Here is a 23,850-nt window from a genome sequence, read left to right as displayed (position 1 = left end):
ACCAGTAAATCGAGAGCTTCGCCTTCCGGCTCAGCTCCTTCTTCACCACAACGGTCCGGTGCAACGCCCGCATTACTGCTGACGCTGCACCGATCCGCCTGTCGATCTCACGCTCCCTTCTACCCTCACTCGTGAACAAGACCCTGAGATACTTGAACTCCTTCACTTGGGGCAAAGACTCGTTCCCAACCCGGAGGGAGCAATCCACCGTTTTCCGGCAGAGAACCATGGCCTCGGACTTGGAGGTGCTGACTCTCGTCCCGGCCGCTTCACACTCGGCTGCAAACCGCTCCAGTGCGTGCTGAAGGTCACGGTCCGATGAAGCCAGCAGAACCACATCATCCGCAAAAAGCAGAGATGCAATTCTGAGGTCACTCTCCTCACCTCGGCTGCGCCTTGATATCCTGTCCATGAATACCACAAACAGGACCGGTGACAAGGGGCAACCTTGGCGGAGTCCAACACCCACCGGAAACGTGCTTGACTTTGTGCCGAGAATGCGGACACAGCTCTCACTTTGGTTATACAGGGACCTGATGGCTCGTAACAACGGCCCCGGTACCCCATACTCCCGCAGTACACCCCACAGGGTTCCCCGGGGGACACGGTCGAAAGCCTTCTCCAAGTCCACAAAGCACATGTGGACTGGATGGGCAAACTCCCATGACCCCGCCAGCAACCCTGCCAAGGTAAAGAGCTGGTCCACTGTTCCACGGCCAGGACGGAAGCCACATTGCTCCTCCTGAATCCGAGGTTCGACCGTCGGTCGGAGCCTCCTTTCCAGTACCCTAGAGTAAGCTTTCCCAGGGAGGCTGAGGAGTGTGATACCCCGGTAATTGGAGCACACCCTCCGGTCCCCCTTCTTGAAAATGGGGACCACCACCCCGGTCTGCCACTCTACAGGTACTGTCCCCGTTCTCCACGCGACACTGAAGAGGCGTGTCAGCCAAGACAGCCCAACAATGTCCAGAGCCTTCAGCATCTCAGGGCGAATCTCATCTACACCCGGCGACTTGCCACTGAGGAGCTTTTTGACTACCTCAGCAACTTCCGCCAGGGATATAGGTGCAGATTCCCCCGAGTCTTCAGGCTCTGCCTCTTCCACAGAGGACGTGTTGTTCGGGTTCAGGAGCTCCTCGAAGTGCTCTTTCCACCGCCCGACAATATCCCCAGTCCGGGTCAGCAGTTCTCCTCCCCTGCTGAAAACAGCCTGAGACAAGCCCTGCTTTCCCTTTCTGAGTCGTCGGATGGTTTGCCAGAACTTCCTCGTGGCCAACCGAAAGTCCTTCTCCATAGCCTCCCCGAACTCCTCCCATACCCGGGTTTTTGCTTCAGCGACTGCCGAAGCTGCAGCCCTTCTGGCCACCCGGTACCTGTCTGCTGCTTCAGGGGACCCCCGGGCCAGCCAAGCCCGAAAGGCCTCCTTTTTCAGCTTGACGGCCTCCCTCACCGTTGGTGAACCATTTTCTTCAAATGATTTCAAGAAATGAATCCTGCCATCCAAGTAAGCAAAACATAATTTATGTTTGCCACGGCTGTACTTCATTTTTGCATACTTTTAAAATGTTTTGGTGATATTCAATGCACTCAGTATACCCCCGAATACATGTTCACACAACATACAGCATCCAATGTCAAAGAGAAACAACCATGAAAAAGGCATAATGCAGCAATGGAAGATGAAATATAGTGTATGTTTAATGAGATCAAAAAACAGCACCTTACAGTATTTACAAAATATTTTTTTTAAAAGCAATGAGTACCACAACATCCCCACTCAATAAAAAGGGTTCTATACTATACAATGTAGTGTAACTTGTGGATGTATATACAAGTACATGGTCTTACCATCCACACCATCAGAGCAGAAGTTCACATTAATATAGGTATGCATATCTTTACATCAGTTTCTGCTCTTAATGCAAGCATACACCCTCCCCGTTACCACTCATTCATTCACAAATTTTATGGTGGGAATGAGTGCTGTATTTGAACATTCTGCACTGATCCGCCAACATGTGGATTAACCACTTCTGTGAGCCAAAATGAATGCTATCTGTAGATACAATGATCATATTGAAATATTGTGCCCAAAATGGATACCAATATGCTGGGTTTTCACAGCTATTGAATGCCCCCTCCATTCCAAACAATATACAGCATTTATTGCATTGACAGCATTAACATCAACAAGAACAAGTGTAGGAAATGAAATGACCTGCAGATGGCAACAAAACCCCCTTTTTTTTACCCCAACACTGCTGAACAGTCAATACTGCATTCACAGCCATTTTCTGAAACCTGATAGGAAACAAGAGCAAAGAACAATTGTACCCTCCAAAAGTCAAAGTATCTTTGTAAATACTGTACAGCACACGTTATTTTACAAATCATGTCCGCCCGTATGATTTGTAATAATGGTGTCGATATCACCCATATTAAAAACCATTTTAAAGCAGATCTTTTCCTCAAGCTCCATACTGTAACTGTGCTGATTAAAGCACTCCCTTGCTCCTACATTTTACTAGCATGCCATTACTATGCTTTTCATTTCATTATGTTTTCCTCCAGAGACCATGAAGAAAGTACTGTGTACATTCGTGAGAATAAGGCTCGAGACAGACCAGTTGTTTCAGAGCCCTAGATCTTAATTTCCATTATGTAAACAACAAAATCTGAGACACAAATTGGTTCACAAGAAATATACAGTCACATTTGTTTTCTTTTGTCCCCCACCCCCCACCACTTCTGTTTGCCTCCAATTACCCATCCTGTATATACTTTAAACTGCATTAACATTAACAGTTAAAGCTGAGAGGCCCGAGTCAAAGATAGGCTATCCAAGTGATCAGTTCTGTCTGTCCTAAAATGCACTTTACAAACCTTAGAAAATAAATGAATAGAAATGTGACCCCAGGTTCCAACACTTAAGAGTCAGTTTCAATATATTTCATATTCAATAATAGGCTATTAGAAGTTATTTATACTGGACTAATAATTCACAGTTCTGCCGAGTTTATCAATCTTCTTAAAAACCTTTGAATAGCATAATTTAGACACACTAATATACTTATAGCATTTTTCTGTGACCCCATGTTGCTGTATAAATTAAAATAAATAGAAAACAAAAAAGAAAAGGGTGGGTGTAAAAAGGCCTATTCTACATAGTCTATTGTCTGTGCTAGGTCTGCGGACAGAAAAAATATTTTGTCTCAGCAATATATAGTCCATTTTTTTGGCCTCACCCCCAATATCTCTCCAATAAGAGAATTTAAAAAATACACCTACATCAGCAGCACAGACATTGTGTAACAAATGTCTCTTTCTGAATGTTTTGAACTGACCTTGTTAAACACTAAAAATATTGACTATTAATTATTCATTGCTTTTGCCATTTTGATTTCATTTTATGGATGAGTGGACTAAAATCTGACAACAAAAGCACTTCTCTTGTATTCAGCTATTTGCTTGATTAGGCTTCTGCCAGGGTGAATCCACCTTGGAACAATGGGAAATTATTCTTATTTTAAGAAGAATATTTCCTTGCTAGATTACCTGACTGGCAATAAAATCAGTTATTCAGAAATCCCTTATCAGCATCAGCACATTCATAAAGCAGTACTATTATTTGGGTTTAGGTGCAGCTCTTGAACAGACTTTACCCATGAATGCAAACACTGAGATCTGCAGATCTATGAATGTCACATTTTTCTTCGGTTGTAATAGGGAGGCATATTTACACACTCTTTTGCATACCATCGCATGCCGTTACCTCCTTGACCCAGGTAAGTGGGGTAGCTGAACAAGAGGGCATAGAGAACAGAACCTCCAAAATTCACTCGCCCCTCCAGAGGGGGAACTGAAGACAGAAACATTGGTCTTTGGCAGCTCAGAAAAGTGATTTGCTTATCCAAGTCCTCAGAGTTTAACATGTACAGGACTAATTCAGTTTGATTGTAAGTTCAATTGCTTTGTCCACTGGTCGACCTATTCGGTGACCGTCAATATAACCTTTGGACGCACTTGAGGCAAAAAAGAGTGAGGGAGTGAAGTAGTGTGGGGGATGTGAGCAGGATAATTTTCTGGCCATTAATACTGAGATTTATAGAGTGTCTACAGTCTACATTACCAGACTGGCAAAACAGGAAATGATGCTTCCTATTTTGATATTGTACAATGGTTATAATCCTGTGCAGTGTGGCAGTTAGGACACACTGACAGTGGCACTGTCCTTGCTTTTCTCCACACTGGAATCTTTGCCTGCAGGGGCTGCAGCAGTGTCAGCTGGGGAAGGCTGGGCACTGCTGGGCTGACCGGGAGGCTTGCTCCCAACATCTGCAGTCACTTCAGCCTCAGACTCCTGTTGAGAGGCAGTAGCTGCAAAAGTGGAAAAGAAATGAGAATATTAATATTTGAGAAGCTGAAAAGGTGTAGATCATCAGGCGTCAGTAAGGCGTATGGAGGGTCTCTGAGTGCTATCAGGTGTATGAGCAGTGTTAACCTATGAAGAGAGGCAGGGTTGCATGCATCTGCTGCGGGTTTGTGTGTGGGGTTTGTAATTGTCATGCGTGTATGTAATAGGGTGGGCCAGGGTATACAGTGAAAGGTATTGTGACAGATTGAAATGTGTAAAATGTTCTATATAAATGAAATAGGAGTATGTTGAAGATTTGGTACCTGACTGCGTGTTGTTACCTGACTGCGTGCAGGACTTCATGTGCTCAGGCCAGTGGGCCTGCTGGCAGGGGTAGTCACAGTAGCTGGTGTTCCAGCAGCAGTAGAAGATGGCCTCCTTCTTGCAATTAGCACACCACTGCTTCTTCTTTGTCTCGTCCACAGCCTGCTGCTTCTCCAACTCCATCTGCTTCTTAACCTCTGCGATGAGACGCTCCCTCTCCTGCTCCAAGCTCTGTCTCATCTCCGCCATAGTGAGCTCTGATATGCGCACACACAGACACACAGACACACAGCCAGTGACTTAATGACTGTTTTTCTGTCAGATCCTTTTGGTTTGTCAATGTGCCAAAAAGTATGAAACACCCTTACCAAGGTTGTGCTTCATTTCAGATAACTCTTGCTGGTGTAGCCACTGCAATTTTTCAATTTCTATTCTCAATCGCCGAATCTGCATTACACAAAAAAAACTAATTCAGATCCAGCAAAAGTGGACAGGCTGAAAGCAGATGAGAATGCAAGGTGCTAACAGTGCTTACCTCTGCAATTGTGTTTCCTGAGGTGCTTTTAGAGAGATCAGTGTAAATCTCAGACATTGTTCCTTTTATTGCATCCATAATCTGAAAGGCATAATGACAGTCCGGTAAGGGTTTCACAATATCCATCCATCCATCCATTATCTGAACCTGCTTATCCTGAACAGGGTCGCAGGGGGGCTGGAGCCTATCCCAGCATACATTGGGCGAAAGGCAGGAATACACCCTGGACAGGTCGCCAGTCCATCGCAGGGCACACGCACCATTCACTCACACACTCATGCCTACGGGCAATTTAGACTCTCCAATCGGCCTAACCTGCATGTCTTTGGACTGTGGGAGGAAACCGGAGTACCCGGAGGAAACCCACGCAGACACGGGGAGAACATGCAAACTCCGCACAGAGAGGCCCCGGCTGACGGGGATTCGAACCCAGGACCTCCTTGCTGTGAGGCGGCAGTGCTACCCACTGCACCATCCGTGCCGCCCGGTTTCACAATATCAGCAAGACAATTGTACTTAAAGATGTAACAATTTAAAAACAAGCCTCAACTTGACTGAGGTTCACATAGTGTTCAATCAAAAAAAAAAAAAAAAAAAACACACACCTTGGTGGTATACTTTGCTATGTCTGATGCTACATCTGCTGAGGTTGTGCTGATCTGAAAGTCACCGGCCATGGAGGAAGAAGAGGGAGTTCCGACTGACCCAGGGGTGGAAATCATGGACACTGCCGGAGTTCCAGTCACCAGAGTGACTGAAGATGTTGTGCTCTGTGGTGCCTCTTTCTGTTGCCCTGCAAAAAACATCACCAAGAGTAAACGTTTTTCATTACTATAGTGATACACATTTTTCAAGAGCACCGAGTCGCACTTGCACAGTAATTTAAATTTTGCATTAAAATAGTAAATCATTTTTCATGTTGCCTCCAGCTACTGGAAAACAATTAACATGAAGCCAGGAGATTAGCAACGGAGGGGAATTACCTTTCACTGCCTGCCGTGTCTGGTAGCGTGTGCCAGGGGAGGCCTGCTGCGATGAGGAGGTCATGGCTGTGGACTGTGGCTGTGCTTGCTGCTGGGGGCTGCTCTCGGTCGGTGTGTCCGGCTGCTGGCTCTGCTGCTGCCGCTGCACCTTCTGCATGTGCCATTTCTGTGAGGATGTCTGGAACTTGTTGGTTGGGTTCCACACCACCGCACGCTGTACCGCTGGGGCTGTCTCCCGGGGCAGCAGGGGGCGCTGCTTCTTCACGGTGGCAGGCTGCGCTGTCGCACTGGTGGCCACGCTGGGCACGGAGGGCAGGAGGGTGGGGGCGGTGGTGGCAGCAAAGGACACCACATTGAGAGGGATGGTGATGGAGGACTGAGGGGGGTCTTTGGTGCTGGGTGTTGACGTGGACCCATCGCTCACTGGTGGAGCAGCTGCACTAGAGGACGCAGGGGCTTTACCTACAACGCAGAAGTGCAATACATGTATGTTCCATGCCATACATAAAACAAGAACAAGCAACACAAAAGCTGAAAGAAATCATTTGGATCTATATCATGTTAACTATGACCTCACTAGGAACCAGGTTTTTTGAAGGAGACGTCCACAGGCATTTGAATAAATGGACAAGAATAAAATACAAAGACAGCACAGAGTCCTTCCCTCACCTTCGAGCTTGGTGACAGCAGGGTCCTTGGGTGTGGTGGCAACAGGTGGCTCCTTCTTGCTCTTCTTGCGGTCCCAGCCTGAGGAGTCCTCTCGAAGGTCGATGACCAGCTCCCGCTCTGAGTCAGAGTCCGCGTCTGCAGAGGCAGCCATCCCCTCATCCTTGGTGCTGGCCTTCTCCTTAGCCAGGTGCTGAGAGGCTTTGGCCTTTTCAGAGGGCTCTTTGTCAGAGTTGGCACTTGTCTTCTCCTTCGGCTGTAGTTCTGCGCTCGTTTTTTCAGTCACTGTCGCTGCCGTGCCCGCTGCCTTGCCATCCTTGACTTCTCCTTGAGAGGAAGTTCTGCTCTTCTTCTTTGAATCCCTCTCAAGCTTTTCCTTGTCGTCGGCCTCATACTGCCCATTCTTCAGCTTCTGCTCCTCTTCACTCACGTACTCGCTATCGCTTGAGTCCGATTTCTCTGAATCCTCTGAGTCACTGGGTTCCCCACCCTTGTAGACATCTTCAGAAATCTCATCAATGCCTGCTCAATAACAGAAAGGCATCAATGGAATTTCAATGTGTGGAGACTAAGACTGGTCATTTTTGGGAATGAAAGGTATAATTTGATAGACTATTATCAATATTAAGAATATTATCCAAGCTTGTGAGCACAGCTTGTACGTACCAAGCTGGGCCTTGCAGCTCTCGATGGTTTTGTCGAGGTTGAGCTGAAAGCGGCTCCTGATCTGTCTCTTTGGGGAGGTCAGGACCACTGAAGCAGACTGCTGCTGTACTGTCTCACTTAGCTCCTTCAGGTCCATCTCAGCTTTGCTCCGATCTGAGAGCCAAAATGATCATACCATGCTGCATTACACACCAGCTTCTCCTGCAGTTCAACTTCAAGTTGAACTGCAGTTATGGTTATAAGTTATGGTTATCCTGGCTACCCAAAATGGTGGTGAGAGTGGAGCATACTGGAGTGTGTTGGAGCAGTATAGTAATGGTTCAGCAGTGCTTCAGTATACACTGTACACTCACCCAGGTTGAGGTTGAGGATGCTCCCAGTGGACGTCCTCTCCTGCTTTGGGATGATGGGTGTGGAAGCCTGGGGAGAAAAGGGCTTGGGGCTGCCTGTCACGCTACCTGTGTGCCCAGTCTTCATAGAGGCAGGGGATGCTACAATGAAGAGCAGAACAGCATGTAGCAATGCACTCCCAAATTGTCATGCAGGCAAAAAAAAAAAAAAAAAAAAAAAAAGATTTAAATATAAATCGATGAGAAGAGAAAGCAAAAACACTGAAACATGATCCAGTGGTTGATGTTTGAGGCTACTCCACATATAAAAAAATTTGCTATGATATCTTTTAAAGGTATAGAGTCCATTGAACAGCCTTTACATAAAGTTTAAGAATTCTATGCGATTTCCATAATCCTTGTACTTGACATTAACTTGAAGGCAGTTTGTCTTATATTTTAAGTAGGCTAATGGTACGTCATTGTTAAAATTAGCAACAAAGCCTCAAGGCTTTAGCTACGTAGCTGGCAGTAATTAGGGGGCATATGACCTAGTACTAGAGTAAATTCTAATTCACATTTTTTGGATGGAATTTCTAGTGTCAGCCAACAGTGGATCTCAGAGGTACCTGTGCAGTCCATGGACTCCTCTCCAGCACTGTAGTGACTCGGTGGAGCCTTGATGCTCTTCTCGGACGTGTCCTGCTCAATGTCCGACCCCGTATGAACGGAGGAGTTGGTGCTCATTGGAGAGCGGGGCATCTCCGTAAGGGAGATTCTTCGGCTTGTTCCCCCCGGCAGCATGCTCTTACCCAGCAGCATCTTGGGAGAGGCGGTCATATCAAAGTTGAACTTAATCTTCTCCTGTTTCTCAGGCTTGACGGTTCCTGCACTGGGATTGGAGGGATCCAGCAGCATTTGGAACTGGTTATTGGGAGTGTAGGGTGTCCTGAATGGAGCGTAGTTGAAAACACCAAACTTCTTGCGGATGTTTTCCACATAGACCTCCATCTCTTGCATGGCACTATTAAATATGCTTTTAGTCTTTTTCACAGAAAAAGGAATCTCTTTAGACATGAGGTAGCAGTTGTTTATTGGGACCCAAGCCCTGGAAGACACAGAGGATTCATGAACAACATGAATTTGTGAATTTGGTCCAATAAGGCAGGACATAGGATAAGTGAAACTTACCTATCATGCTGCCCAAAAAAACGGGCATCCACTTGTCCATCTTTGTCTCGCAGTGCTTTTGCTGGCCAGAATGGAAATCCCTTCAGCTTAGCCCACACAAGAGGGTGGGGGTGGCTCTAAACAAAGCAAACAAACACAAAAAAGAATAAAACACAGGTAATCCTTTCAGACTTAGTTCATTATAGGAATATAATGGTGAATATGAATACAATTAATTAAAGAATTAAAGAAGAATCAAATATGTTCATTAACTCAAAAAGGAAACAAGGCACAATCCTTACACATGGTTCACAAAACCAGTTTTCCCTCTTCTGACAAGCTGACAGATAGCACTCTGGACACACTTCAATTTCATTCATCTGAAAGAAAAATTCTCTATGATTATGGATTATGATTATCTCTTTGAATTCAATCAACCGCATGCGCATTTCCAAAATCCTATATTTCACAGGATATATTCCTATATTATATACTTAAGTCGCTTTGAAGAGAGCCTCGGCTGCTGGTACTCACTTCATGTTCGCAGATTTTCACAATTACTTTTGCAGTTGCTGTAAGCTTGTGATTACCTAGGAAAAATAAAAATACAAGTCAAATTTTTTACTTTTTTTACAATTTATTTTTTGATCGAAATGCTTTATTGCTCACCTCCATTGTATATGATACAGTTGTGCAAGATCCATTTCATATCTGCCAGAAAAGCTTCTGTACAGCCATACATTTTCTTTTTTATGTTCTGCAGGAAAATTTACAAAAAAGAAAAACCGTTTAAACATTTTTTAAACTTGAGTCAGACAGTATAAATGTGCTTTACAAATGAGAAAACGAGAGTGTGGCAACAGTTTGTTCCCAATACCTTTTCTAATGTACAGAGGTCCATTGGATGGAAAATGTATTCAGCATAATCTGGGTGTTGTTCCAGAGATACAGGCTTCTGAAATGGCTCCGTCTGTTCCAAACAGTAAGAGAGAAAAGAACCGCCCAAGAAGATTAAATCAACCAACTCAGGATGTGCTGTGCACATACTTCATCATCAGCACACTTTTGCTACTCCGCATAGACAGCTTCAATTCTGAACACTCCAGTCATATTAAGGCATAAATATGTCAATTTTTACCCAATTAATAGGTTTTCTCTGCTGGGCGGCTGCGTGGGGGGAGAGAGACGAGCGTGCTTGGTCCTGAAAGAGAGCAAGGAGAGCTTTTCCTCACCAGACAAGAGCGTTCAGCCCAGCTGTCTGGATAATCAAGAGGTGACAGTCAGAGGCAGTAACAACTACCGAGCAGAAAAACTCTCACCCACCTGCCACAAGTATGCAGCGACAACCCTAAGGCCTCACGCCTTACTCCCGAACAGGAAATGACTACTAACCACCAATTTGGATTCTAACCGCCACTTCCATGTCCACAAAAAAGGTACACTTGGACAGAGGGAATGCGGAGGAATGAGGTCAATGGTCAAGTCAGTAGGGAAACATTTCTCTGAGACAACTCTTACAGGTAGAGAAATTAAATATGTGCTTTGGGTCATTAAGAGGACATTCACCCCTGCTAGTATGATCATCAGTGAACCACAGTATCAGTGAATGACAGCCCTGCCCACACCAGCAAGAACAAGCGATTTAATCAAGCAATTAGCATCCTTATGTATGTCTATGGAACCTCCCCCCACTCCAGCACGACAGAGAGACTAAGCAACAGACAGCCCTGAGCACTGTGGAGTATTCATTAGGTTTGGGGGGAAAAAAGTGTACTTGAAAAAAAAAAAATTCAGTTTATTGCTAAAATATTGTACATCCAAGTTGATAAACTAGTAATAAATAACACTGTATGTTCTAATGTTGAATGCCGGTAGATAAAAATGATTGTATGCATTGGCTCTATATTCATAAATCAAACCACCAAAAATAAATTCAGAGAGGGAATTGAGAACTCTGACATTTCACAGTGTGAAATCATGAATAACCTTCTAACCACAAGAAAAACTATTTAAAAAGATTAGCTTATCAAACAAGACCACTTATACCATTCTGCACTGCCTGTACATAAATCCAGAATGATGGGAAATGAATAGAAAGGGTGGCAAAGTAAAGTATTTTCACGTCATCTTCCAGCTGCAGTCTGATGGCATTGCTCCAAGCAGGCCGTGTTTGCCTGCTTGGAGCATAGCTGGTAACCCCGGTTGGGACACTTACCCCTGGTTGTTTCATCTTCTGGAGAGCAAACTTAAGCAGATAAGACAGCTGGTCTATTGTTAGCATCGTCATTGCTTTGCTTTGAGTTTCTATGCACTCCGCAACTGTTATTTTCTGAAAAAGAAAAAAGTACAAAATGTTCCTTCTTGTAACCATGTCTCCATGACCACATTTTCTTTTTAGATTTTCTTTCTGCTTTTAATTTTCAAATTAGTTTAAGGGTGAATGGAGCACATCATCTTTTAAGGTGTGTTTACCAAACACATATTTGATAATTGTGCTTAATTGTGCTCTTTTGACAAATAAAATAATTCTAATTGAATTAAAAACAAGAGATGAAACCCATTAGACCCAAACATCAAATGAAAAACAAAAACAAAAGAAAATTGTGTTATTAAGCACATCAAGCATTTGCCTTGTAGGGCCCACAAACGTGGGGCATGCTTCCTATATTCCACAGAACACTACCCCTTGTTTTTTACTTCTGGAATACTTGAATTGCTTTCATTAATATCATCACCGAGGTATCCATTATGAAATTCTAGAGGTACACGACCTAAGAAACAAAATAAAGCCTGTCCAAGGCGCTGGATGGCACACAGCCATGACCAGGCCTTTCTCAGTGGAGTGGTTTCACAGGTCCTACAAACAAGCCCGGCGCGCGCTAGGCGGGAGTGGCCAAGACACAGTGAAACCAGTCCAAAATCTGAACGCGGGCCACAATGGCACCCAGGGTTTGCCAGCTACGTCTCCCGGTTCACTGAGATCTCATCTCTCTGGCCTCCTACACAGCTGAGCGGGTGCCCACCCGGAAGAAGTGAGAGAGTACCTCACACTCGGGACAGAACCAGTCCCCCTCGGGCTCGGCTGCCAGTTTCAGGCACTTTGCGTGGTACACCCGTGGGCAAAGTTCACAGCAGAGAACCTGACCCTCTCGGTGGCACACCCAGCAATAGAAGTCATTCCGTCCATCCTGTGGTACAACATCAACAGGGTCTGTGGTGAGTGGCTGCTTCATATAGTAAAAGGGACCATGTCTTAGTTCTGACTGAAATGCAGGCAAGAAAAAAAAGGTTGGGTTTCAAAACACAAGACATTATAAAAGGTGCAGCACAACAAGCAAACAGGCCGCAGCACTGAACGCAACATGGCCGACACCAAGTACAGACTTGAGGTCAATGGGTCAATGTGCAGCTTCATCTCTAGAGGTCAATGAAAGCTTGCGTAATTTGATGAGTTTTTACCACATTGACACATCAGGTCAGGTTGTGCTTGGTATACACCATCACTATCTTGCATGACACAAGCCTTGTTTTAGTAAATTATTATTTCTGGCTTCTAGGGACAAACCAGCCCTGTACATGCAAAATAGAATGCGTTCAATATGCGCATTTCATTATATATTCACAGATTAAATGGCATTAAGAACATTCAAATATTGAGATAGCACACTTTCAAAAGTCAGCCACTAAAATAGGTAATTCACTTCAAATTCTAAATCATTTTAAGAAACAAACCAAAGGCTAATATTGATTTACTAGATTCAAAAGTTCTGTAAATGCTGGTTCCACAAATAAAACATAGCCCAATTCTCGAAATGGACAGGGAAATGCATAAAGCTCAAAACTCAAACTTTATTTCATGTTAGCATTAACTTAACAGTTCTTTGAGTGATGTAATATAGAAAACATGCAAAGTTGAGTCTAGTTTGGCAAGAATACATGGAACGTGAATTACCTGTTCTTTGTTACTACTGTTAACTAAGCCTGGTTTCTTTTTCTTTTTAATGGGACTGGGTGAGGTGTCAGAGGGGGAATGCCCATTGGAAGAGTGTGGTGGGCTGGGCAGCTTTCGTTTCTGAGCTGCCCTTTCTGCCGATCCAGGATCTGAAACTACAACAGGCCAAGGTCACAGATGTGCAAGACATTTACATAACCCACCTAAAGTTTAAAAACTAGTTCCCACTTCACAAGCCAAAGGACTACAATAAAAATTACTGTTTATAAATGCCACACAGCTGTCTCAGTTTCCCATGTTTCTGGCTTTCAGTGTGATCAGCCAGAGTGACTGCAGCTCATGCATAATTTTAACAGGTTGCATAAATACTGCAATATTTAATACTGTAATAATAATAATGATGATACTGTACATCAAACCGTAGTGACATGTATAGTATGCAACACTTTACACTGGTCATTTAGGCTGGAATTTTCATATAGAGTTGAAAGACACTTGATCTTTACAGCTATGGCAGGCTAAAGCTCTGAACCTAACCTCTCGAAACTCACCTTTGGATCGTGTGGAGATGTCCATCCCCTCTACCACATCAGATTCTGTTTTTATCTCTTCTTCGGCCAAACTGCAACATAGAACAGAGAGAAAAAATTATTCATCTCTGTTCAACTTTATTCCTAAGAAAAATGTATCCAATTTGCTAAATTTATATTGCTGTGGTGACACCTATGGATGAGACCATTTGGGACAAAGCTGACTGTAATTCACTTTGTGGACCTGCTCATTCAGTGGAACTAGAGATAATGTGTGATTCTTCCCAAAATATTCTATTACAGTTGTTCTGAGGATGAACAAGATTGACAATCCGTACTCGTGGTCATCCTTTTCTGTTGTTTGTTGACAATAATTAATCTAACCAACTGAATTGTGATACTCTCTTAATCACAAGAGAGCATATCCATGGCAACATGCAGTCTTTCCTAAGCTCTGCACAACAGTACAGTGCTACAAAAAGGTAAGCACACCAGCATAGCCCATCCGCAGAGCACTGAGAACTCTGACATGGTGAATAATTTATTAATTCTCAATGACAAGACCTGAAAGGGAAATTTGGCTTATTCGTGTCAATTAATGAATAAAGTCAGCCAAATTATATGTACAGTGGGGTTCAAAAGTTTGGGCATCCCTGGTTTAAATGTCTGTTACAATGAATCTGTATATGCTCTAAATAGTACAGAGTTAAAAATGAGAACTTTCTGCAATTTTAAAGCAAAATTGCTTTTTATTTTCATTTTTTTAAAAATAAGAAAAAGGGCCCTGTTTAAACCCTTTTGGATTATTCTTTCTTACTTTTTAAAAAGATAATTACTAAGGCCCACACCCAAGCTACAACAACTCTCTACCCATTTCCATTGTCAGAAATATTATTAGAAAATGGAAGATAACAGTTGAATGCAAGGTCTGGAAGATTTCAGATAGAATGGCCTGAGACATGGTGAGAAATGCTCAGAAGAACCCACACATCACTGCAAAAGAGCTGCAAAAAAAGAGTAGCAAACACAGGTCTAGCTGTTCACAGGACAACAATACAACGTACTTTAAAAAAACAAAGACCTACTTGGCAGAGTTGCCAGAAAGAATGACCTCAACAGAAAATAAAGCGTCTGAAGTATGCAAAAGAAAACATTGAGTAGCCTGAAACTTTTTGGCCACCACCAAAGAAGGTATGTTTGGAGAGAAAAGGGTGAAGCCTTTGTACATTGCCAACTGTGAAGCATGGAGGTGAATCCATTATGCTTTGGGGTTGTGTGTCAGCTGGGGGCACAGGGAATATTGTGCGAGTGGAAGGAATAATGGATTCCAACAAATATCAAGAAATTCTAGAGGCTAATGTTCAATGGTTAGTCCAGACATTGAAGTTGAAGAGAGATTGGATATTCCAGCAAGAAAATCATCCAAAGTACCTCAAAAATCAACCATGAAGTACCTCCAGGAAAGACGGACGAATGCAAGGAGGCCATAGAATATTGCATGTACGGCCATCTGAACTAGAGGTGTTTGCCAGGAAGAAGCGTTTACAAGCTGTTACAGTTGCCTGAGGAGGAGTTGCAAAATACACTCTTTTGCAGAGGGCAAAATATTATTTTTATATTATTATAAAAAGTAATCTTGCTTAAAAATGTGAAGAAATGGGTCATGTTTAACATTGTACCATTTAAACATCAGGTTCACTTCTGTTTAGATATTCATTGTAAAAGGCTGTTTGATCAGGGGTGCCCACATTTTTGCACTCTACTATATCTAACACAATGAAATTGACATTTAATGATGAAGCAAATCTACTCATACTTTTAACTCATGATTAGCAAATGGAACAAGAACAGGACTTAATACTGTGCAGATTTCATCAAATGAAAAGGCATTTTCCGGACAGATCTCTATTCCACAAAAAAGTGCTTCCCACATAGGCCACTCCCCATATCATTGCCACTGATCCAACTCTGTATACATAACTGAAATCCACTAGTAACAATAAATCTCTTGATTGTCTTCATAAATCCTTTGGGGGGGGCTTTGGGGGAAACAAACAGAGAAACTGAACACTAACAAATAGTTTTTCAGGCTGAAAGAGTGAGCATAAACTTGAGAATATTATACAGACAGTTATTATGAGTGAATCTAGGAGTCTCAGTTTCAATTTCAACCTCATTTATTATTGAGAGATTGAAGTTGAACATGGTGTTCAAGCAATGAGTCACTGAATCACTTGCAATTTTCTATGGAATTAAAATGCCTTCTTCAAAAATATCAATAAAACAGTAGGCTGCAAACTTCCTTCCTGATTATAATATCGCTTAATGTGTAAACCAATAAAATATTTGCAAACACACACACAAGACAAAACGCACCAACACAGGTTTTAGGCCTTCGAAATTTACGTACATTTTTTCCAAGTCTATTTGAAAGATGACAGCATCTAGACTGAATGGGTAAATAAATAAGTTAACATGATTAACTTGTAAGCCACAGCCTAAATGAGCATGCACCAACACTTGCTATACCATGCATCTGGACAACCATTTTGTGTTTGTGATAAGAAGCCACATTTCCAAGTGAAACATACTAGCAGTCAGTTTATTTGAAAATACAAGAACAGCATATGATATTAAGCATGGTATTGAACATAAGATTTTCTGACCCATAAAATGTGGAATTTGAACAAAGGATGATGCATAGCATACATGCAGCACGCTTTAATATGTCAGCATTTACAAAAAGATTTATTCCTAAACTTGTGTGTGACATGCAAAGTCTACCACGACACTTCTACCAAGTCACCATTTAAATACAGGCTCAAACAACATACAAATTAATTTTTTTCAAGCATGGCTAAACATGGTGCTGTAATACTCATTAAAATTTCCATAGGTTTCTTAAAAACTCGAAAGTATTCTGTCACAAACTGAAAAGCATCAGTTATCATTTGCTTAGAAAGAAGATGTGTACAGTCTGCTTGTACATTTCAAGGTCCATGAACAAATTCAACAAATAGGCAATTTGTTTTTGGTAATATTTGGTCATATTACCTTCACATTCCAACAGCTAGCAATAAACTAACTGCTCAGGGGGGAAAATCTGATATCTGTGACTGTCCCAAGACAGATTTTCAGTGACTTCATTGACTGTTTTTCATCGCTCCCAGTAGCTTACATTCTATGAGGGCAGATCTCAGACAGGAGGCGGCCTTACCTGCCTATCAAAATTGTGTGTTTTTCACCACTGTATACATTCAAAATCTTTCTTCTGCCCAGATTCTGATCGCACCCAAAGATTGCCTACCCCAGCTTTAATGATAATATTCTATATTAAAAATGTAAAAGATACGAAACTGTTCTGCTCTTCTGGTGCACTCAGCAGATGAATAATGGTGCCACAAATGCACAATTATTTATTCACCAGAACCATATAAACACCAAAAAGAAAAAGTTATATATTTTGCTTTCAAAGTAATTGCCAGATTAAGAAATTCATATCGGCCAAGTAAAACATAGCAAATGGACACACACATCCCTGAGACAGGACACATTGCAGGCACAGCTTTACAAGTTGAAACAAGAATCTTATGCTCAATCTTTTTCACGAGACAGTACACAACATTTGTTGGGTTAAATTAACAGCATTGAACTATGCTTGTTTTTCCACATCTCCTGCAAAGACTTGTATGTTTGACAGAATTTCCTGCCAGGTCCCATAGAATGGGTTCCCCTGATTTGAAAAGGAAAGAATGTCTGTGGTTCTTGGAAACACAAAGACAGGAGAGTGTGAAAAAATTACTTTCAGGGACACTCAACAGCAGCATTCCTAGAATGGCACAAGCAATCAGGCCACTGGAGAAGAGAATCCCCCGAAAATACCAAAAAATAAAGAAATAAAGATAAATGATACGGATAAATATGGTTTTCATGAAAGCCTAAAATAGAGCAACCCAAAAAGTGAGAACAGCAGCACGACACTGGAGACTCTGACTGAGCAGTCCCAGAGCAGCATTCAAACAAAACCCTGGCACATCCACACTGATCGAGTTAACACAACACCCCAATCCCAAACCTACCAGGAGGGAAACCTGGCAAACTGGAATCCAAAATACCTTTTACCAAATTGTATACATTATACAGTATACAGTGCAGGTATACAGGAAATGAAGACACATAGAAGAGTGCAGTGGTTTTGTTTTTTGTTTTTTTTAAATGGGTGAATTTGGATTTATAGCTGACTATGATTTGTTCTAATCTGATCATTTTTAGGTCAAGATGATATTCCACAATGCCAGATCTTCAGATTTCAGTCTGTTGAAGGATCAACAACTGGCTACACCAACCAGCAGTCTGTCTACATCGACCATGAGGGCCATTTCTGTGGAAAAGGACAATTGACAACAACAGCAAGACACACAGGCCATACTGGCTCTCACGCTTGCATTTACTGCATATGCTACACTGCCGACCTCAGCAACGACGACCCCACTGAGCCTGACTGAGGCTAATGCAGAGGAAACCAGTGCCTGTCTATCTGTCACATACCTTAGAGACATAAAATATATTACCATCATAATTCCTATTTTCCAAATAACACATCCTTCAATGCAGAAAATGTACACAGAGCGGCATACCTTGTCTTAATACACAGAATACACAAGACAATTTGGCTGGATAGGATGAAACAAAGATGGTTGCAGAATTTTCCAGAAGGGCCTTGCTCTCCCTGCTGCTCCACAGCAATTGTCAATCTTTAACCTCAGCGGTGCCTCCGATTGGTTTGAGTATTACACCGAGCAGCCTGATTCGCCAGCTCTGCTGTGCCACACAGCACCACTGCTACCTTTTCTCTCATTTTTGCTGCAATGCAGAGATTTTACATAAATAAAACTACCATTTTTCTCTCAATGTGCTTTTTAACAAAGATCAATGTATGGTTATTGATAGCAATGCACTAAATTCCTTCTGCAGTCTAGCTTAAAATATCTGCCACAATTTACAGATAAATATCACCAGTGTCCCTTTTAAAAACAACCCTTCCACTGTTTACAAATCCCTTGTCCTACTGTGGATAATGTTAAACAGATATTGAAGGCAAGGGCAATTAATACTAATTACAACAAAGACATTTTAAAATAAGGTGAGAGGTCTTATTTTTCAATGCAAATGCATGCCTTTTCTAATACAACATCTTTTTTTACCATTACTTAAAAATCACATTTTATTTGCATCATTAAAGGGACTACTAATGCTGTGAAGTTGAAATCCCACATCAGTGGGGAAGTTATTGCATTGAAAAATATATGTTGATGTAATTTTGTAAATATATTATGCCTACTATTTCCCTTTGTAAGCACATGAACAGGGGAAATGATAAACAACTTGGTAAGCCAATTACAGCTTGATTACAGGATAAGCTGGATTCATCATCCTAAAAAAGAGGGTACCATTTATCACCTTCAAGTAATATCACAGCCAAAATAAATGTATGTTACATATTCACTGATCATTAATTAATATATAAATAAAAAGTATAAATCTAATTTAACTATGTTTTTCAATGAATGCATGTGGGTCCTACTGAATAAAGTTGATGAGAGTCAGGCAAACTAACAGAAAAAAATAAAATAAAAACACATTTAGCACATAATTTGCGAATTTAAACTGCAAGCAGCAGCAATAAACCAAGTGGTCAGTACCAAGCAATACATCTGCATGGTACTGTCATTTCATAGGTGTATCGAATTTGATTCCCTTTAGGTACTACAACTACAAACAACTACTTTCAGCTGAGGTTACAATCAGTTCCAATCAAGAAAGCAGCAAGTTAATTTAGGCCCCATTCTCAGAAGTCTCTTTCTTTGATACCCAATCCAGTTGTACATTTGAAAAAAAGTATTTCAGCACAGTTACTTGAAATACAGATTAAGCTCAATACAGTCACACAAAAACAAAAATAAAACCAGCAGACAACCATCAGTCTGCCCTGCAAGTCAAGAGCCAGGACAGCAAGGAGGCCATGTTTCTAGGTAACATGTAAAAGTGGATGGGGGGGGAAAAAAACTTGAGATTTTCACGTGTCTACCCCAAATGTAAATATAGATATATGCAGTTCAGCTTGCCACCAGCTTCCCATGAGATTCCCCAGTGTGCTTCAATAGCTGTATCTGCTCCCTACCTTCCATTTTCTCTAACCTGGCATGTGACACAGGCACACAATTATGCAGGCAAACTGCTCACAAAGAGATCCCCTTTTCCAGCAGAAAGGATCAAGGCTACAGAAAAAAAAGACTCCAATATTTCTGTTTTGTTCTAATAAATAAATAAATAAATAAAAAGGGTTTACCATGGTCCTCTTTGCACTACAGTATGAAGCCTGGCTGAGCACCCATGTGACCAAAATCACAGGCAGCAGGAGAAAGCCTGCTTTTGCTTCTACCAGTTCTGTGGAGAGAGACCTCTAGTTCCCTTTCCTGAATAATCAAACTGGATCTGTGCAGTAGATAAACAGTACAGGAAGGAAAATGAAGTAAAATCAGGCTTACCTCTGTGGATGCATGGCTAACACAGTGTTATGTCAATACTTATAAAACATGGAGGACAGTCTCAGTCCTGAGACAGAAAGGGCTTGGCAGTTCAGGCTTGATGATCGGCCGTCTGATGGAAGCCAGACCCTGAGTGGCCTCTTTTCACAGGCAGGATGTAAAGCCGCTGCCGATTGGCTGAAACATTTCCTGAGTAATTATCTTTGTTCAGCGCAGGCAGAAGCAGCTCTGAGTACGAGAAGGGGAAAAAAGAAAAGAGCTAGAGCTAGGCCCAAACCACAAAACAACATATATAAATGTACCTCCAAGCAAAGGAATAAACAGAATCAAAAGAAATGGTAACCTAGCATTGTATCCTGTGCTTTCCGTTTAGTTTCTTGGTGTATTGTCTGAAGTAAAGCACAAAGGACATGAACAACAGGACTGGCCTGCTGCAGCCTCCATGTTGGAGAGAAGGCCTTTGTCTAAATCCCTCCCTTAATTTCAGCCATCCGTAGAGAAGACATGCAACTTTCAGACAAGATCACTCAAATAATTCAAATGAGAACAATTGCAACATATGCTGCAACTTATTTCTGGAAATTAGACCACGGATTGGTGTATATTCAAACAATAATAAAATATTAAATATACAAAAGAAAAAATGCTAAATGTCTGCATGAATTTATACATTTTACCACACAAATATACACAAGCATTTCAAATCTGAAGCTTCTAATAAGGCACATTTAAAAGCTTGTTCACCATTTAAAGGTATTAAACACCAGGCCTTTCACTTTTACAAATTGTGACAGTAATTTATTTAATCACTACAATTTTTATTAATTTGTTTTGAACAAGATTTGTAAAAACATGCTGCATACATTTATTTTTATATTGTGAATGTCTACTACATTTATGCTCTTCACTGCAACAAGTAAGATCAGCTAAACTAAGAAAGCCCATCCTTTCTCTTTTCTGTCAACCATGAGAATTTTTTATAAAATATACAAACCCAGTAAATTATAAGAAAATAACATGTAAGCCTGAAGTGTCATACAAATGAATAAGACCAAGCATTTTCAGCATGTGGGCGTTTGTATTCTGTATTCCTTTGGCCCTAGCAAGATTCTAATCAGCTTTTAGCCTATACAATGTTAGAGTCTGTTCCTTTGTATCGTGTGCTTTGTGTTGAGTTTAAATTATTCAAAATACCAAGTTAACACCTTCACACCATTGTCCTCTCAGCCAGAGGTAGCTTGAATAGAAGATGGTACAATTTAACTGGTCCCACTTCATTCACAGCATTTTAAGTCAGATCACATTTTATGCAGACCGTGATCTGCCATTAACTTACATTTACCAACTCAAGAAGTTGAAATAAAGATGTTAGCTTGGATATGTGGTTATTTCTTTGTGTCCTTTTCTTTATTTATTTCTTTACCCCGACTCTACTCAAAGGGATTTCTCTTCACCACAAGGTAAGCCTGACCTCTAGAGGGCTATACGAGAATTACTTGTATTTTATGAAGAGAGCTGGTTCAAAGACCCAACTCACAATTTCAGCACAAACAGTTCTAGGTCAGAATTTCTTTTAAAAATAAAAATGAGCAAATTAAATACAATGAAACAAAAGCTGAACCAAGACAGAATAGAAAACTCTAGACACGTCGCATTCAAGCCTGAGCCACACCCATAAGAGCTGGTCATTTTATTTGACTCTTTTTCATAGACATGGCCCTGTGAGCTTCTATTCAGCCTAGAAAACCCTGAGTAAATTGGATAATCGTTCTTGTTGAAATTTATATCCTAAAAAAAAAAGAAAAGAAAAGCCGTGATGTCTTAGCAGGGGAAGGGCAGATCATAAACATAATTGATCAAAGTCGCTTTGCCTGAAAGAAGGTTCAAACCAACCTAAAGTGAAGTGAATTAAAATATAAATTAACCAAGTCCTCGAGATTATACGCTACATGCCGTTTTGGGTCTCAACCTGTAGGGTCATACACTGGCCACATTCTTCCGCCCGTGTGGAGCAAGTTCTAGCCTAGGAGGTGTGCGTGGGGATCTGACCGGGTGAGATAACCGAAAACTCGGATATGCTTGGGGCAATAAGGCCACCTAGCCTATGTGCTTTCCTATAGTTTAGCTGTATTAAATGCAGGCCGGTTGCAGTCTACAACAGAAGCAGCTTGGCCAACGGTAGGCCCATGCCGCTACCACAGACCTGTAGCAATCACCGGTTGCCTGCACGGATAAATTGCATTCTTCCTTCAGCATCAATTACTTGGTTTGCTGTAGTTAGTGTCTGAGAAAGAGCTAAATTTAGCTAACAGAACGAATGCCAGTTGTTAGCGGCATTAAGTTTAGTCGGAGCTGGTATTCTGTAGGCTATTTGGTCAACTAGCTAGTTATGTGAAGCGTTCATTATGCCAGCTCACTGTCAGAAACGCATTACAACATTAGCCTAGGCCTACCTAATGTTAGCTCTTGCACATTAGACTGTTGGACAGTTAAGCATCATAAACATAAATGGAGATGGACTACTAACCTGACTTTTAACAGACCTGAAAGAGAGACACTTGAACGGTAGCCACTTGACCTAATTTGCCACACATACCCTACACGTGAGTTTTGCCAAGTTTTACATGACCGCCCATTGTAGCTGCCATTTGGCTAGCTACTGCCAAGAACAGGTGTTGCTAAACTCTGTCCTGGGGTGCCATTCTGTATGCTGATTTTTGTAAGAGTCATTTTCCAAATCAATGAAGGATGCTAAAAATGTGAAGGTCTACCATATTTTTAACCTAAACAAAGCTGCTAGATTTAGTAAAAGCAGTATTATTCAGTATTATTATTATTAGTCATTAAGTCGTTGCTTGGCTGTTGATTGAACTCCAATTGCATGCAGACATTGCAGCCCTCCAGGAGTTTGACTCCCGTTTTCAAAAGTTGCAGGTGTTGCTTTGTCATTTGCTCTGCAGTTTCCACGAATGGTTTAGTTTCAGTGACCAGCGCCTGTATTCAATCAATATTTGAGGTGGTGAAGCGCACGGTTGGAGCAAATACCTGCAGATACTGCGACCCGCAGGACGTGGGAGTTCAGTGTCGCTGGGTTACATCAGTCTCGATTAGAGCCATGTAACCTATGTGTTCTGTAGACAGGCAACAACAAATGGGGTGATTGAATAGCGTGCTATTTGATAAAGGATGCTTGCTCATTTGACACAACAGATTGTCACATCTGGCCTATAGTCGTATTTTGTATGTCATTTAATTCGTTTGAATCCCGATTTTGGAGCGGTATACGTGCTGCAAGGTTCTAGGTAATTCATGAGACCTCGTCTCAGAACATATCAGCCAGTGGTAGGCTACTTTTCTTCCCTAAGTGGCGCCTGGAAGGCAGCAGCTTGTTGAATTACAAGCCTAATCGCGACGGGTTAAGCAAACTAGATAGTTAAGTAACACAGATAGAAATACATTAAAGAGAAGCTGCCTGTGAAGAAGTATCCATGTACACATAAGCTGTGGTTGGCTGAGCTGAACCTGCTGCCTTCCAGACGTCAACTAAGGAAGCAAAGTAGGCCTACCTTGGGCTAGATACCAGAATGAAAAAAATAGATTGGCTATCCGAATCCCTACGAGAGCACTCGATTCTCGTTTTCTATCCTTCCTTGTTTCCCTCTGACATGTTCAGAAGGATTCAAGGAAAGGATGTGCGAAAACGATAAAGTGGAAGGAATTCTCACGACTAGAGTGGCTTCGTGGTTGACTAATTCCAGAGATATCAAAGTATCTTTGGTGAGTGATACTGAAT

At 41.8% G+C, this 23,850-nt stretch overlaps 1 protein-coding gene across 4 annotated transcripts; it reads right to left on the bottom strand.

The window, feature by feature from the left end:
* Positions 1–1,675: 1,675 nt before the first annotated feature.
* Positions 1,676–23,229, bottom strand: LOC133138992 (MYND-type zinc finger-containing chromatin reader ZMYND8-like). Of its 4 annotated transcripts, none has more exons than XM_061258205.1 (22): positions 23,103–23,229; positions 20,058–20,285; positions 13,531–13,601; positions 12,980–13,134; positions 12,072–12,290; positions 11,243–11,356; positions 10,166–10,228; positions 9,905–9,997; positions 9,697–9,784; positions 9,562–9,617; positions 9,330–9,407; positions 9,049–9,164; positions 8,487–8,965; positions 7,882–8,019; positions 7,529–7,681; positions 6,866–7,384; positions 6,197–6,658; positions 5,819–6,006; positions 5,214–5,294; positions 5,047–5,125; positions 4,678–4,935; positions 1,676–4,377 (listed from the first exon to the last, which is right to left on the bottom strand). In XM_061258205.1, the coding sequence occupies exons 2-22, from the start codon at positions 20,069–20,071 to the stop codon at positions 4,205–4,207; spliced, it is 3,597 nt and encodes a 1,198-aa protein (XP_061114189.1). In that variant the 5' UTR covers positions 20,072–20,285; positions 23,103–23,229; the 3' UTR covers positions 1,676–4,204. The 4 variants fall into 4 exon arrangements, with proteins under 4 accessions (XP_061114189.1, XP_061114191.1, XP_061114190.1 ...); XM_061258207.1 differs by having other exon boundaries at positions 12,072–12,215; XM_061258206.1 differs by having other exon boundaries at positions 4,696–4,935; positions 23,103–23,228.
* Positions 23,230–23,850: the final 621 nt, after the last annotated feature.

The sequence above is a fragment of the Conger conger genome, chromosome 10 (genome assembly GCF_963514075.1).
Source record: "Conger conger chromosome 10, fConCon1.1, whole genome shotgun sequence".
Classification (NCBI taxonomy): Eukaryota; Metazoa; Chordata; class Actinopteri; order Anguilliformes; family Congridae; genus Conger; species Conger conger.
This window is presented reverse-complemented; position numbering and strand designations above follow the sequence as displayed.

Coding starts and splice junctions, on each gene's coding strand:
- LOC133138992 (XM_061258205.1), bottom strand. Junction 9,408..9,561: donor TGAAAATCTGCGAACATGAA/GTGAGTACCAGC, acceptor TTTTTCTTTCAG/ATGAATGAAATTGAAGTGTG. Junction 8,020..8,486: donor GGAGTCCATGGACTGCACAG/GTACCTCTGAGA, acceptor TCTTCATTGTAG/CATCCCCTGCCTCTATGAAG.